The sequence below is a fragment of the Copidosoma floridanum genome, unplaced genomic scaffold (assembly GCF_036245765.1).
Source record: "Copidosoma floridanum isolate Cflo_tuat_1 unplaced genomic scaffold, Cflo_Japanese_pri ptg000040l, whole genome shotgun sequence".
Taxonomy (NCBI): Eukaryota; Metazoa; Arthropoda; class Insecta; order Hymenoptera; family Encyrtidae; genus Copidosoma; species Copidosoma floridanum.
In genome coordinates, this window is record NW_028321917.1 from 7701234 (window position 1) to 7714170 (window position 12937).

General features: G+C 32.9%; 2 protein-coding genes across 4 annotated transcripts; one reads left to right on the plus strand and one right to left on the minus strand.

Annotated features, from left to right (window-relative positions):
- MED16 (mediator complex subunit 16) lies at positions 1-3749 on the minus strand. Its single transcript, XM_014360498.2, has 14 exons — positions 3450-3749; positions 3180-3326; positions 2915-3113; positions 2587-2833; positions 2353-2508; positions 2113-2285; positions 1734-2049; positions 1460-1667; positions 1211-1385; positions 982-1128; positions 695-902; positions 520-629; positions 299-441; positions 1-210 (listed from the first exon to the last, which is right to left on the minus strand). Exons 1-14 carry the CDS (start codon positions 3527-3529, stop codon positions 93-95), a joined length of 2427 nt encoding a protein of 808 aa, XP_014215984.2. The 5' UTR covers positions 3530-3749; the 3' UTR covers positions 1-92.
- A 1098-nt stretch (positions 3750-4847) lies between these two features.
- YME1L (ATP-dependent zinc metalloprotease YME1L) lies at positions 4848-9366 on the plus strand. Of its 3 annotated transcripts, none has more exons than XM_089597878.1 (12): positions 4848-5055; positions 5583-5719; positions 5785-6193; positions 6258-6510; positions 6585-6679; positions 6757-7000; positions 7086-7218; positions 7292-7529; positions 7594-7833; positions 7917-8063; positions 8139-8300; positions 8367-9366. In XM_089597878.1, the coding sequence occupies exons 1-12, from the start codon at positions 5029-5031 to the stop codon at positions 8556-8558; spliced, it is 2277 nt and encodes a 758-aa protein (XP_089454004.1). In that variant the 5' UTR covers positions 4848-5028; the 3' UTR covers positions 8559-9366. The 3 variants fall into 3 exon arrangements, with proteins under 3 accessions (XP_089454004.1, XP_014215976.2, XP_014215977.2); XM_014360490.2 differs by having other exon boundaries at positions 5583-5708; positions 5774-6193; XM_014360491.2 differs by having other exon boundaries at positions 5583-5708; positions 5774-6193; positions 6594-6679.
- Positions 9367-12937: the final 3571 nt, after the last annotated feature.

The following is a 12937-nucleotide window of genomic DNA, read 5'->3' on the forward strand; positions in this document are numbered from 1 at the left end:
TTAAAAGGAATTTGTATGAAATTTATTTTTACACATGAAAAGTTTGATTATCTCATAGAAATTATGATTATTTGTACAAGCTAAAATATTTTTTATCCTGATCTGAACCTCCACGGACCACCACAAGGACATCCTTTAGCCCACCTTTGTTCCCATGCTCTAATTGCTGCAGTTCTAGTAGTAACATGAATTTGAGATTTGGTACAGCATCTGTACATTTATGATGAAACAAATAATGAATACATAAAAACCAAGAAATACCGTATTATTATACATTATGAAAAGTAATGCTTTATACCGTGTGCACTCTTTTACAGTCATTGCATTTTTTCCCAAGTATACATGTCTAACAGCATCCACACATTGACTATTTCGCATACAACCTTCGACTTGGTTCAGTTGGGGTGAGTAAGTAAGAGTAGGTGTAGTTCCATACTCCAGCTAAAAAATTATAACAACAACCAATTAAACTGTAAATTATATTCTTAGACTTTATTTCCTTTTTTCTAATATACTCACTACATGAGGAAGACTGTGATAAAATAAATTTGGAGTGGCCACGGCAGTAATTCTCTTAGCTCGATGAATTTGAGGGATCATAATTTGATTTGGTAGAAGAATGCAATCATCTAATTTGAAACAAAAAATGTTAAACAATATTTCAAGTTGGCGTAATTAAATGATTTTTGTATACCTATTAACTGATCATCGATTTGCAAACCATCCCCACTTGGCTGGACCAATTTAGAAAGAAGTTGAAACACTAGTCCCAAAACATCTATGTTATCTGCACTCTTCAAAAATACTGGCAAGCACGAAGGTCGAAGTAATCCCCAAATACGAATAATTACTAGAAGCTCACGCAGTATGTTCAACGCTTTATGGTCTTTAATAAGCTCATACTAAAAGTTTTAAAAACACAAGTGAGATTACAACCACAATCTTTCGTCGGTATATTAGCTTGTACTGAAAAATACTTACACCACTAGATTTCATTTGCATCCGTTGTTCGGGAAGTCGAACTAATAAATTCAAACTCAAATCAGCAACCCATTGTATTAATTGTTGCAAAGATTGTAGTGTATAAGGTTCGACAGTGAATTCTTTGGGTTCAATATGTAACAAAACCTAATGGAATAGCACAAAATTTAATATTTTACGTTTAAAACAAGTACGAAAAGTTTTACGTATTAAAAGTAGAGCTTCATACCTTGTCCACATCTGTGATGTTATTTTCAGTAATGACTGACGGTAACCGTTCAGCAGGTACTTTATCATGAAAAGTATCTGATGGCCTCAACAAAGACTTGAAAGCTATTGCGACAGCGTGCAACATAAAAAGTGAAGATAAATCTGCTGCTTTGCTCTGCCCACTCGCCAACATTCTGTCGATTGTTTATTGCAAATTAAAAATTAATGTGCTTAGGTTTCAAGTGATGGTAATAAATTATTGCTTTACCTGTACAATGATATCATAATGCTCAAATGTTGCATGTAATGATACTGCTGAATTTGTGGGGATTGCCTATTAAAAGACTGATCAAAACGATCGCATAGTGATTCAATGAGAGATGATTTTAAACAGAAGAGTAAATCCAGCCAGTCCAATCCCGTTACTAAACAATATTCTAACAACGTACAAGCATAACTAATTGACATGGCCGAACCTGAAATACATATGAAGTTTTAGACAATTGTATTATATTCGTACTACAATACTTTTTATTTTATACCTTCTGGATATAATCTGTATGTGTACAAACTGCCTCGAGTATCAATAAGTAGAAACAAACAACCCAGCCACGACACGTCAATGCAAGAAATTGTTGCAGATGTTTTTGAATACTTATTTAATGGTTCATCTTGCCGCCAACTCGTATTCAAAGAAGATATTGCAACCTCTTTCAAACCATCATGGCTGAGACATTGTATAGAGGAATCTGTCAGGGCCACTATAATGTAACTAGTTGGCGATACTACGGATAGTTTTGTACTTGTCAGGGCTGCTATTGTAGAATGACATCGATACAAAGCTTGATGTTGCCAAACCTTAAAAGAAATGAATATTAAAATAGTTAAGAAAAACAGAACTTTCCCAACTTTATAACTTACAACTGTTTTAAAAGGTTCACAAGGCTTGGTTTGAAACATTTTATGAATAGGTTGTGTTTTCTCTATTAATTCCCAAACTTCGATGAATCCACTAACATCACTATTAACTGCTACAACCAAGGAATCTGCTGTTTCTGATACAGCAAACTTAAGATGTGTTATGGTGGCATTTGCTGTAAAAAAAATATTTTCCAATAAATTTAAAACTTGAATGAAATTCAACTGGTTTTGAGTACTAACATATATCGTCTTTAGATGCTCCATCTTGAAGAAAAAAACTAGGCAAAGCTTGTGAAGTGATACTGCATCTTTCTTCTGATTTTCTAACAGAAACCCTAAAACACCTGATGGGTAATGTGAAATTACCACCACTTACGGCAACTAGAAACTGTCCATCTGAAATTAAAAAAATTGAAAATCAATAAGAGATTGAAATTATGTATTTATTTTTTTTCCAATTTATTGAAAAATTACTTTTTGCATAGCTAATGTCAACAGCAGTGATTCTTTGGCGTATTGATGCAAGACTTTCGGTTGCTGAACATATCGGATTTTGTTTGTCTTGAGTAATCATTACAGTTCCTAGGAGCCCCGTGTTTGTAACTACAAGAATTCCTTGAGCTGCACGTCCACCAAATTGTTTAACAGATGGAGCATACGATAAATGAGAAAATTTTTCATTGTACAGAGGGCTGTTTTTTTTCTCATTATTCAAAATAGTCTAGAAAAAAAGCATACATTTTTTTGAGTTTCATTCTCACTTTGTTAACTTTAGAAAGCATCTAGAATTATTTTTTCACACCCTCTTTCCATTATGGAACCAAGCAACACCTAAAATGTGTTCTCCAGTAAAACAGTGAGATCCAATGGAAATCCATTCATTTATAATATAATCTTTAAATGTCCACAATTGTACAAGTCCACCCAAATCGGCAATTACAAGTTTTTCACCTGCCAAATCCCATTTTAAGGCAGTAACTCTGTCTTCATTTGTTAAAATCCTAAGACAAGATATTTGGTGAAAAGGGCGTATTTGAAACATAATTTTGTAGTGAAAATTTAATTACTTGTATGGATGCCATGGCATGTTCAAATCACAGACATAAACATGACAACCCCATGTCTTTCCAGTCTTATCATGTAACTCCGTTGTTGAAGTGAATGCAATAATATTTCGACTAGACAGTGAGCATAAGGAATGTTGATCGTATGGGCTGAAATCGTTAATAAAGTAGTGTACCTAATTATTACGTGCCTTTATTATTATGTATCATGGAAACGTATATGATGTAAAACGTGAGAATAAGAAATAGTCTACTTATTAAATTACTGCATACCTTTCTTGATTAAACGATGATTTTGAGAATGTTTTTCTGTTTACCGTATACAATAAATCCATATTTATGTTTGTAAACATACCGACAACTTATAACCTAACTACAAGATTTCCATTACAATGAGAGTATTTAATATCAAAGGTTCTGACAAAAGTAAAACTCTTTTATCACAATAGGTAAATTAGTTATCTAAAAGCTGTAATTATTAACAATAATGAGTTATCTAAGAACTCTCAATACTTGTACTTTTTTATTTTTACATTTTTAATGTCAACACAATTTACCTGTCACGCCAAACACATTTTTTTTACACTACTACACGTATACACTGCACGTATAAATGGTGTGTATTAATGGCGCCAAGCGCGAAAAATATTAAATTGTCACAAACATTAAATTGTTTAACCGTAGAATTAATGCATAAATGCATTCCAAATATAAAAACAATGCTAAAGTGGAATTTTTTTTCTTATATTATTGTTGATCCATCCACTACGTCCAGTAAATTTTTCGCCTGCTTGTTTGATTGATAAACAAAATGTTGTAGGCAAAAACTTGAGCTAAAAAGTTTTAAGTACTCTCGTGTCGCACCGTAGATAAGTCAAAAAAGAATTGCACAAAAGTGACATACTTACCTTGTATAAGCTAGTTTATTTCAACCTGTTTAAATAAATTAAATTGCTTTTAAATATTTGTTATACCTTTAGATGGCCGCTGTCGGTATTTGTCACTAGTGGATAAATCAGCGAGTACTTTTTTGCCATAGTTTTCAAACATAATGTCAAAAAAATGTTAGATAGTATAGAGGTAAAAAAAAAAAAAAATAAAGTAAACTTAATTATATAAAATACAATTTAGTCTGAGTCTTGGACACTTGACTGACTTTATTTAACAAAATCTTACACGATTCGTGTAATACATAATTATGTTGTACGTAGCATATTTGAGTTGTTGTTGTGGCCTTGCGCGAAATGCAAAGATAATATATTGTCTTTTGTTAGAAACATTCAGTAATATTATAATATATGCACGTACGCAGTAGAACGTATAATAATAGCTCTGTTAAAAAAAAATATTGTAAAACATGAATAAGTAAGGCAAGTGCGTACGTCGTGTGAAAACGATGAGCGTCGCTTGTAAAAAGCTTAGTACATGGACATTTTAATGGATCGCTGGTAGACTTAATAAGAAAGTGGGGAAAAAAATAAAGACCGTCAAACGAACTGAAGACGAGTCGAAAGAAAACTTTTGCACGCGCAACTTTTGCTCCTCCTTGCTGCATGACCTCTCTCTCTCTCTCTCCTCCTCATACCTCTACTCTACTCCTTTTTTTTGTCTTTACAATGTATTGTCTGTATATGTATATATATAGTACTATAGCAGTCTTCGTCTGTCGTCGTACTTCGTCGTGTGTCGTCTTGGGTCAAGCTGCACTGGGCTCAGCTTGCAGCAGAGTATAAATGTTTAGTTATAAAAATTGTTGTGTTTGTTCCCTTCTCGCGCGTTGAACCTATTGCTTTTCCTCGTTTTCAAGGGATCACGAATTGTCTAGTGTAAGAAAAAACAAGTTAAATTCAGGATGATTTCGCTACAGTCTCACAATCAGGTACGTGTATTATCTTCTCAACGATAATAATTGGATGTTGTTTTTATATTTTGTGCTCAGTGGTAGAAGTGTACATACTTATTTTTAATACTCACCTGCAGTAACCTGTAATATCTTTCTTTCTACGTGTGATACAGTGATAATGCTTTATATTTAACATATTTTTACAGACTGACCTACATACGTAGGTTAGGATTTATAATGAATTTTGCGGATTAAATCGCTTTTCGAGTGGCCAATTGGTTTTTTCATAGAATGTATTTTGTTGATGATTTTGCTTCTCGAGCGATCACTCTTGCACATATTGTATATAGCTATTCTTTTTCACTGCAACAAACTGCAATGCAGAATTCGTTGTATGTACAAGACGAAATAAAAATTTATGTTTCGCAATTTTCTGAAACCAACTGCCAAGTTTCTCGTGTTTACTACTATGTTTTTTTTTTTTATCTGTTATGCATAGTTGATTTGTCCTTCGTGTTCTATGAAAAGCTCGAGCTTATTTGACCTTTTTTTTAATTTCATAGGTACTATACCACCTGACTCAATTTACATCTGTTATTACACCAAGGTCTACGGTCCAAGTTAAAAAACACAATGACTCCAGACACAAAAAGACTGAAGAAATTCTCTGTAAAGACAGTTTTTTTGAGGTAAGAGTTAAGTATGGGAAAAAAAAATTGGCAATAGCTTATATTTTTATTTGGTATAATTTTAGGCTGTAAAAAGTTGCAATGAACTAGGTATGGATAAATTATATGTACATAACTTGACGAGCTCACTGGGATGCAGCAGAAACAGTATATGGGAAATGTTGGAAAAACTTTCCAAAAAAGAGAATTTGAGGGTCTCCCAAAAAAATGACAAGTGGAGAGTATCATACATCTCTGGGGCCAGCTTTACTGAAAATAAAAGAGGCTTTCCAAATACACAATTGTTAAATGATTCGATGTCAACGTTGTATCTATATGTAAAACCCCAAAGGAGATACTATCACAAATTTCATTTCCTGAAATCACATCCAAGCATGTCACAAGTTAGGTTTTTCAAAACAGTTAGGAGTGTTAGAGCAGAGTGTGACAGAAATCCTACGTTTAGCACAAGATTGAAGCAATGGATTGGTATAAAACTTCAATCGGTAAGTTTAGGATTATTAATGCATTTTTTTGTTATCACTTACTTGTTTCTGGACGTATTTACAGGATGCCAAGCCTGTAAAATTGACCAGTGAAGAGTTGCAAACTATTTTAACAAAAGACTTGAGCAAATTGAAGAACAATCAAGATGAAAAGTACGTAAAAATAGAAGAGTTGCACAGAATAAAAACGGCCTTTGCTGAAGGTTATCAAGCTGGTCATGATCAAAAACCCCATGGAAAAGCATTCAAAGCTCTCAAGTTTACTTATCACATGATTTCTACTCTTGTCCTTCTATCTCTTCTTGTCGTTTTAATGGGTAAACACATCATTTTCTGCTATTTGTAATATTATGGTTTATCTGAAAGTCAAATAATTTTTTTTCAAAATTAGGGACAACAGGAGGTAGTATGTTCAAAATTCAATTAGGCAATAGAATACAAGTCGATCCAGAGGATATTAATGTAACATTCAATGATGTGAAAGGGGTGGGTTATATATATTTTGCAACGATATGTTATAATGAAAATTATTTTCTTCTTACTTTATCAATATCTTGCTTTAGGTGGAAGAAGCAAAAACGGAACTAATGGACATCGTTGAGTTTTTAAGAAATCCAGACAAGTTTTCAGCTCTTGGTGGCAAACTGCCAAAAGGTGTTCTTCTCATTGGTCCGCCGGGAACTGGAAAAACTCTATTGGCTCGAGCAGTTGCTGGTGAAGCTGGTGTACCTTTTTTCCACGTGGCTGGACCAGAATTTGACGAAGTATTAGTTGGCCAGGGCGCACGAAGAGTTAGAGACTTATTCAGTAAATACTTGTTTGATTCTCGTTATCACAAGTTTTCACTTCAAACGTCAATAATGAAAAAAATAAAAAAAATAAAAATTTTCAGAGGCTGCCAAAGAACGCGCTCCTTGTGTCATCTTCATCGATGAAATCGACTCGGTCGGAGCAAAACGTACGAATTCTGCACTCCACCCTTACGCGAACCAAACAATCAACCAGTTGTTAACGGAAATGGATGGGTAAAACAATTTTCTAACCAAAATCTCCTATGCATTAGTGTACGAAAGTATTAAAAGACATTTAACTATACAGGTTCCATCAGAATGAAGGAGTTATAGTTTTAGGAGCCACAAATAGACACCAAGACCTTGATAAAGCTTTGTTAAGGCCTGGTCGTTTTGACTCTGAAGTCACCGTCCGAGCGCCCGACTACAGAGGGCGTAAAGAAATTATAAATTTGTATTTGGGGAGAGTTTTAACGCGTGACATTGATTCGGAATCATTGGCAAAACGCACCATCGGTTTCACAGGCGCAGATATAGAAAACATGGTACTGATCACGTTCATTTGACATTTTTCGGTTGTACCTTATTTGATTCACGTGATTATTGTAGATTAATCAAGCTGCTTTGAGGGCCGCAATCGAGGGTGCCGAGTTTGTTACAATGGACCACATTGAACGTGCAAGGGACAAGGTGATAATGGGACCGGAAGGCAAAAAAGACGCGGATGAAGAGGCCAATCGTATAACGGCATATCACGAAGCAGGGCATGCATTAGTTGCATATTTCACCAAGGACGCAACTCCGCTGCACAAAGTTACGATTATACCAAGAGGACAATCCATGGGACACGTATGTATAATTTTTGATTTGTATGTCTATTGGCACAATACTTAATTTCGTTATGGTCATTTCAACATTTTTTATTATACCAGACATCGTTTATTCCCAACAAAGACACGAATTACACAACTAAAGCACAAATGCTGGCCAGAATGGATGCTTCCATGGGTGGGCGTGCTGCTGAGGAGCTTGTATTTGGTTTAGACAAAGTTACTTCTGGGGCTTCAAGTGATTTTATGGTAATTTTGAGCCAATAATTGTCAATACATTAATACTGGAAAAATACTCATTTATAACGTGTTTATGAATTGAAGCATGCTACACAAATTGCTGAGGCGATGGTTAAGAAGTACGGTATGTCAGAGAAAGTGGGCTTCAGAGTGTACAAGGAGAGGATGGAATTTGGTGATGACGATGGTTCTTACAGTTCTGGAACGAAAGAAGTAATTGACAACGAAGTGAAGCGACTCTTGCAGGTAAATACTAATAAAAATAAACGTTAATTTTTGGAGTAATATAACTTAAATTTATTTACATTTTAGGAATCGTATGATAGAGCCAAAAGTATTTTAAAGAATCATAATAAAGAACACAAGCAGCTCGCTGAAGCTCTGCTGAAATACGAAACGTTGACTGCAGATGATGTCAAAACGATTGTCAATGGTAAAAAATTGCGATACGAGACTAATGATGCGAATCGAAAGATAGTCGACGTCCCGACCAACGTCATGTAACGAGCTCGCATGCCTTGTTTTTTTTCGAGAATATTATCTCATTTGAATATTTTTTATATTTTAGACCGTTTCATTATTAACGCAGAAAAAATAAATAATTTGATTTGTTTAACAAAATTGATAACATTCCATTAACATTTTCAAAATTTACAAAATGTACGTTAAAAGCTTTGGAAAGTAAGTATCTAAAATCTGTTGAACAAGTATAAACAGGCAATTTAAAACTCGAAAAAATTTTCCTACTGTTCTTAGGATAGAACGTGAAAATGTCACGCGTCTTAGCTCATTGTCTACTGTTAAATATCATTAATGAATAAATCAATCATTTATATTCATTAATTCACTCAACGACTTATAATACTTGAATATACTTAATAAGTATCTCGAAGACGTGCTGTGCCGGAATGGTGATTCAATGACATCTGCAAAAAAATTACGTATTGCTACTTGATTGCCTTTACTTTTTAAGTATAAACATTAATTTCGAAATTCAAAGAAACATTATCTCGAATATTTAGAAAACAGATACAACCAAAAAGAAACCTTACTGTGGCGTTGCATGGTAGTACTTGGGGTCCTGATATGCACGGAACGAATACGTTATTAAAGTATGGTATTCAGGTTTTATAAGTAGTTACATAAAGTAATGAATAATAGTTGAAAAAAAAATTAAAAAATAATTTTATGGTCTACAAAAAAAAAAAAAAACGTTATGTATTACTCGTAATTACGTGATAAAATAATATTCAAAATGTAAATTTTTTGTTTTTGCTGACTAAAGCTTTGTGTATAAAAATTATTTGATTTAAAAAAAACGATTCAAAAAGTAAAATACTACGCGATTAAATTATTTCATCCTCAAGCTCTCCCATCCTAATCATAAATATTCTTTTTATATAATTACGATTCAAGTACATGAAAAAGTAACTAATATTTGTAAAAAATGCAACAGTTTCTTTGTTTTCATAGGCGCACTTCCAACTTTTCCTTTGTAAAAAAAACGTAGAATATTAACTTTAGGCCATACAGCTTCAACATTTTATTCATCATACATATGGTAATTAAAAATTATACAAAATTATATTTATATTCCTTACATTTTTTTAAATATTTCCTAACTACGGTTGTTTTCTACGACTTGATAAGTTAATTATGTGTACAATTCTACAAACATTCGTGCAAAATAACTGTTGTCGGTGCTTTTAAAACTTTAATTTTTTTTTTTAAGTATAATTGAAAATTTAGTATTTTCAAATTTGTTGACTGAATGGTCCGTGGTAGAGTCCTCGTCGGAAACGTTACTAAAAGATATTCAGTCCTGATTTGTTTTCTTCAGATTGTACATACGTTTCATCCGAAAAAAATCTTACTATAATTTTAAGATGATGTATTTGTTAGTTAAAATGCTTTGAAACAATCATGTTTACACATCTCCAAGGAATATAGACGCACCAGTTTGTTTGTTTCATTTATATTTTGTTTCCTCTTATACAACTGGCATACATACACTTTTATATAAAATTTAAAAAAAATCATAAAAGGTAAATCAGAAATAAATCGAGATAATATATATATATATGTATATTTACATTTTATAAGCAGTCATGCGAATATCACAGTTTACTAAAATCATCAATACAAGTAATTAATTGGATTTTCCATATTTACTTATAACTGGTAAAAGATGTATTTCAACTCAATGTGTGCAAGAATCATTATTATCCATATGAAAATTAAACCCTAATTATTTTCGAAAAATAACAAATCGTAAGACGTCAAGTACGCAGTTTTTTCGTGGTTTCAATCCAACTACCGTCATTCAGAATATGCTCCCTTTAAAAATACAGGACACTCAAATGTGTTCGTCCAAAAATGCGCTGCCTCTTTAAAGTCACAAGCCGAGCTTCACAAATTTTCCACTTCTGCCTCGTCTTCGTTTCTTTGTTTTTTTTTGCACACTCACCAACGTGTATGAAAACGAAGACTAGTACACAAGCTTGAAATACTATGTTTTTTTTTTTCTACGATATCGTTACAAAAATACAAATGAAAAAGTCTTTGAGAACTTGCCCACGGTGGGGCTCTCTTTCGACGGCTTTCATTTGGATCACAAATTTTTTTTTTTTTTTTTTTAACGGCGCAGAGCAATTATCGTAGATGACACATGCGCGCCGGAAGACGAAATTTATCATGTCTTTTTTTTGTTACTTCTCAAGGCGAAACCGCTCCAAAACTTGACACGTGTTTCTTGTCAATCATATTTTTTCTTCTATACGTTCGTTTTCCCTCTTTTCCGGCTAAGAAAGGGTTTTTTCCCCCAACTACTGAAACCTTATGATACAAGATTCTGTCAACTGATTGGGATGCTATGGGGGTAATCGTGATAATTATATGCTACGTACGTCACATTTAACTGTACAATGGTACTGATATATGTATTATCGCAAACGTCGCAGTCGTAGATATGGGTTGAATAAAAAAATGTCAACGTTCACGTCCAAGTGAATGAAAACCTGAAATAACTCGATGAGGAAAAAATACTTTTTGTTTTCAAGGCAACAGGTAACTCTTCTAAGATAACTTTTTTTCATTGTCAACTAGGTTTCGCCGAAAATAGTTTTTTTTTTTTTTTTTTTTAATATTTTTATAAAAAATACTTTGCCAAAGTCACACACGTTTTTTCTTTTTTTTTTTTTTTGTATATTCGGTCAAGAATATATGTACAGTTACAATTTTGAACATTTTTTTTTACAACTGGTATTCAGACACTTTTTTTTCAAAAAACAATTCAATAAAACTACCAAACCGAAACATATGTATGGGAAAATGTCCCATGTATGCATGAAAAAAAAAAGTAAAGGAATATTTCAAAAACCAATAGTCTACGACTGGACGTTTTGCTGAATTGGTATCGATGGCTCGACAAATATACAAGAATCCTCCCTCTCTCATAAACGCATATGTTTGTTCAAACATGTCAACGATTATCGATGGCGCAAATCGCTCGTTTTATCATAACGACGGGCTAACAACTCAGTCGACTTAACAAAAAAAAAAAAAAAAAATGAGACTCGAGAGCATATACTATATTTATATTATATAATTAATTAATCAACATATTAATCGATCACTGGAGCGCAGCATGCCACGTAAAAGTGTAAATTCGTTTTGGTAAAACGACGCACATATTTTCAATTTTTATATTCATGTGGTCGCGCGTCTCAACACTCCAAATACAAATTTCATGGGAGCAGAATCAATTAATTAATATACAATTGGTATATGATATCGTAACAGCACTCGCGATGGCGCGATTCAACTTATCATAAATATGTATATAAACTTTTAGCAATACTCGAAATGTAACCGTTTTATTATTTTATGTTTAATTTTTTTTTACCATTTTCTCGTTGGCATAAATATAAGAGTTTCTCGAATCATTAAACATTAAGTATACATCTTACTAAAGTAACAAACGAACGTTTTTATTTGTTTTTCAAATTTTTCAAAATTTCATGCTAACTGTTAAAAAACAAACATCCTGTAATTAAATGTTTATTCTGTACAACTTTTATGTACGAGTTGGAAACATGTTTCTAGTTTTACAATAAACATTTAAGGTTTTTCTTTAACAATGTCCTCTAATAGCCGAAAAAAACCTAGTACAACGAAATAAGAGTCATTCTGTGAAAGTACATATGTACGTAATATTTTTTTTAATGTTGAAAAATTAACAAGTATTGCACTTTTGTCGATGGTTGGGTTTTTGATGGGGTACAAGATTTTTATCATGTAAACAAAACAATGTACTGTACGCAATAATACGATTTTGAAACGTTAAAAATGCTATCAACAAATGCATGCACGATGATAAAAAATTCAACTAAGGCACTACTACGTAATATTCAACATATTTTCTCAAGTGTAACAATGTTAAATCAGATTTTTATGGACAAGCACGTTGAAACAATATGTCCTCGTCGTTTTAATTCGATCCATTGAATATTTTTTTCAACTATCAACACTTTTTTTTTGTCGCACCGAAATTTCATTTTCACTGAAAATTTTTCATGATTTGCGGCGATGTGCATTTTTTTAGCCGGTGACAACGATAAACAGCGTCATTTTCAACGCTTCGCAGACTACTCTCTTACTTTACTACATTTTTTTTTAAATGAAGAACGATTGGTAAGAGATATTTGTTTTTTTTTTTTTTTTTTTTTTGGTGCTCTACACTAGTACCTACTTAAATTACTCCTAAGCTAAGTTTTTCGTTTAATATTTCCTACTACAACATTCACTATGCTAATGCGCGTCACGATATAACAAACAATCACCCTTAAACTGCTAGGCACGACTCGGCTCTCTTTTCTCTCCTC

Bases quoted from the DNA above. Each gene is read 5' to 3' on its own strand.
- YME1L (XM_089597878.1), top strand. From the start codon at position 5,029: ATGATTTCGCTACAGTCTCACAATCAG. The intron at 6,680-6,756 runs GTGGGTTATATA...ATCTTGCTTTAG, and splicing joins CATTCAATGATGTGAAAGGG to GTGGAAGAAGCAAAAACGGA. The intron at 7,834-7,916 runs GTATGTATAATT...TTATTATACCAG, and splicing joins GAGGACAATCCATGGGACAC to ACATCGTTTATTCCCAACAA.
- MED16 (XM_014360498.2), bottom strand. From the start codon at position 3,529: ATGTTTACAAACATAAATATGGATTTATTGTATACGGTAAACAGAAAA. The intron at 1,129-1,210 runs GTATGAAGCTCT...CTATTCCATTAG, and splicing joins ACATCACAGATGTGGACAAG to GTTTTGTTACATATTGAACC. The intron at 903-981 runs GTAAGTATTTTT...TAAAACTTTTAG, and splicing joins TGCAAATGAAATCTAGTGGT to TATGAGCTTATTAAAGACCA.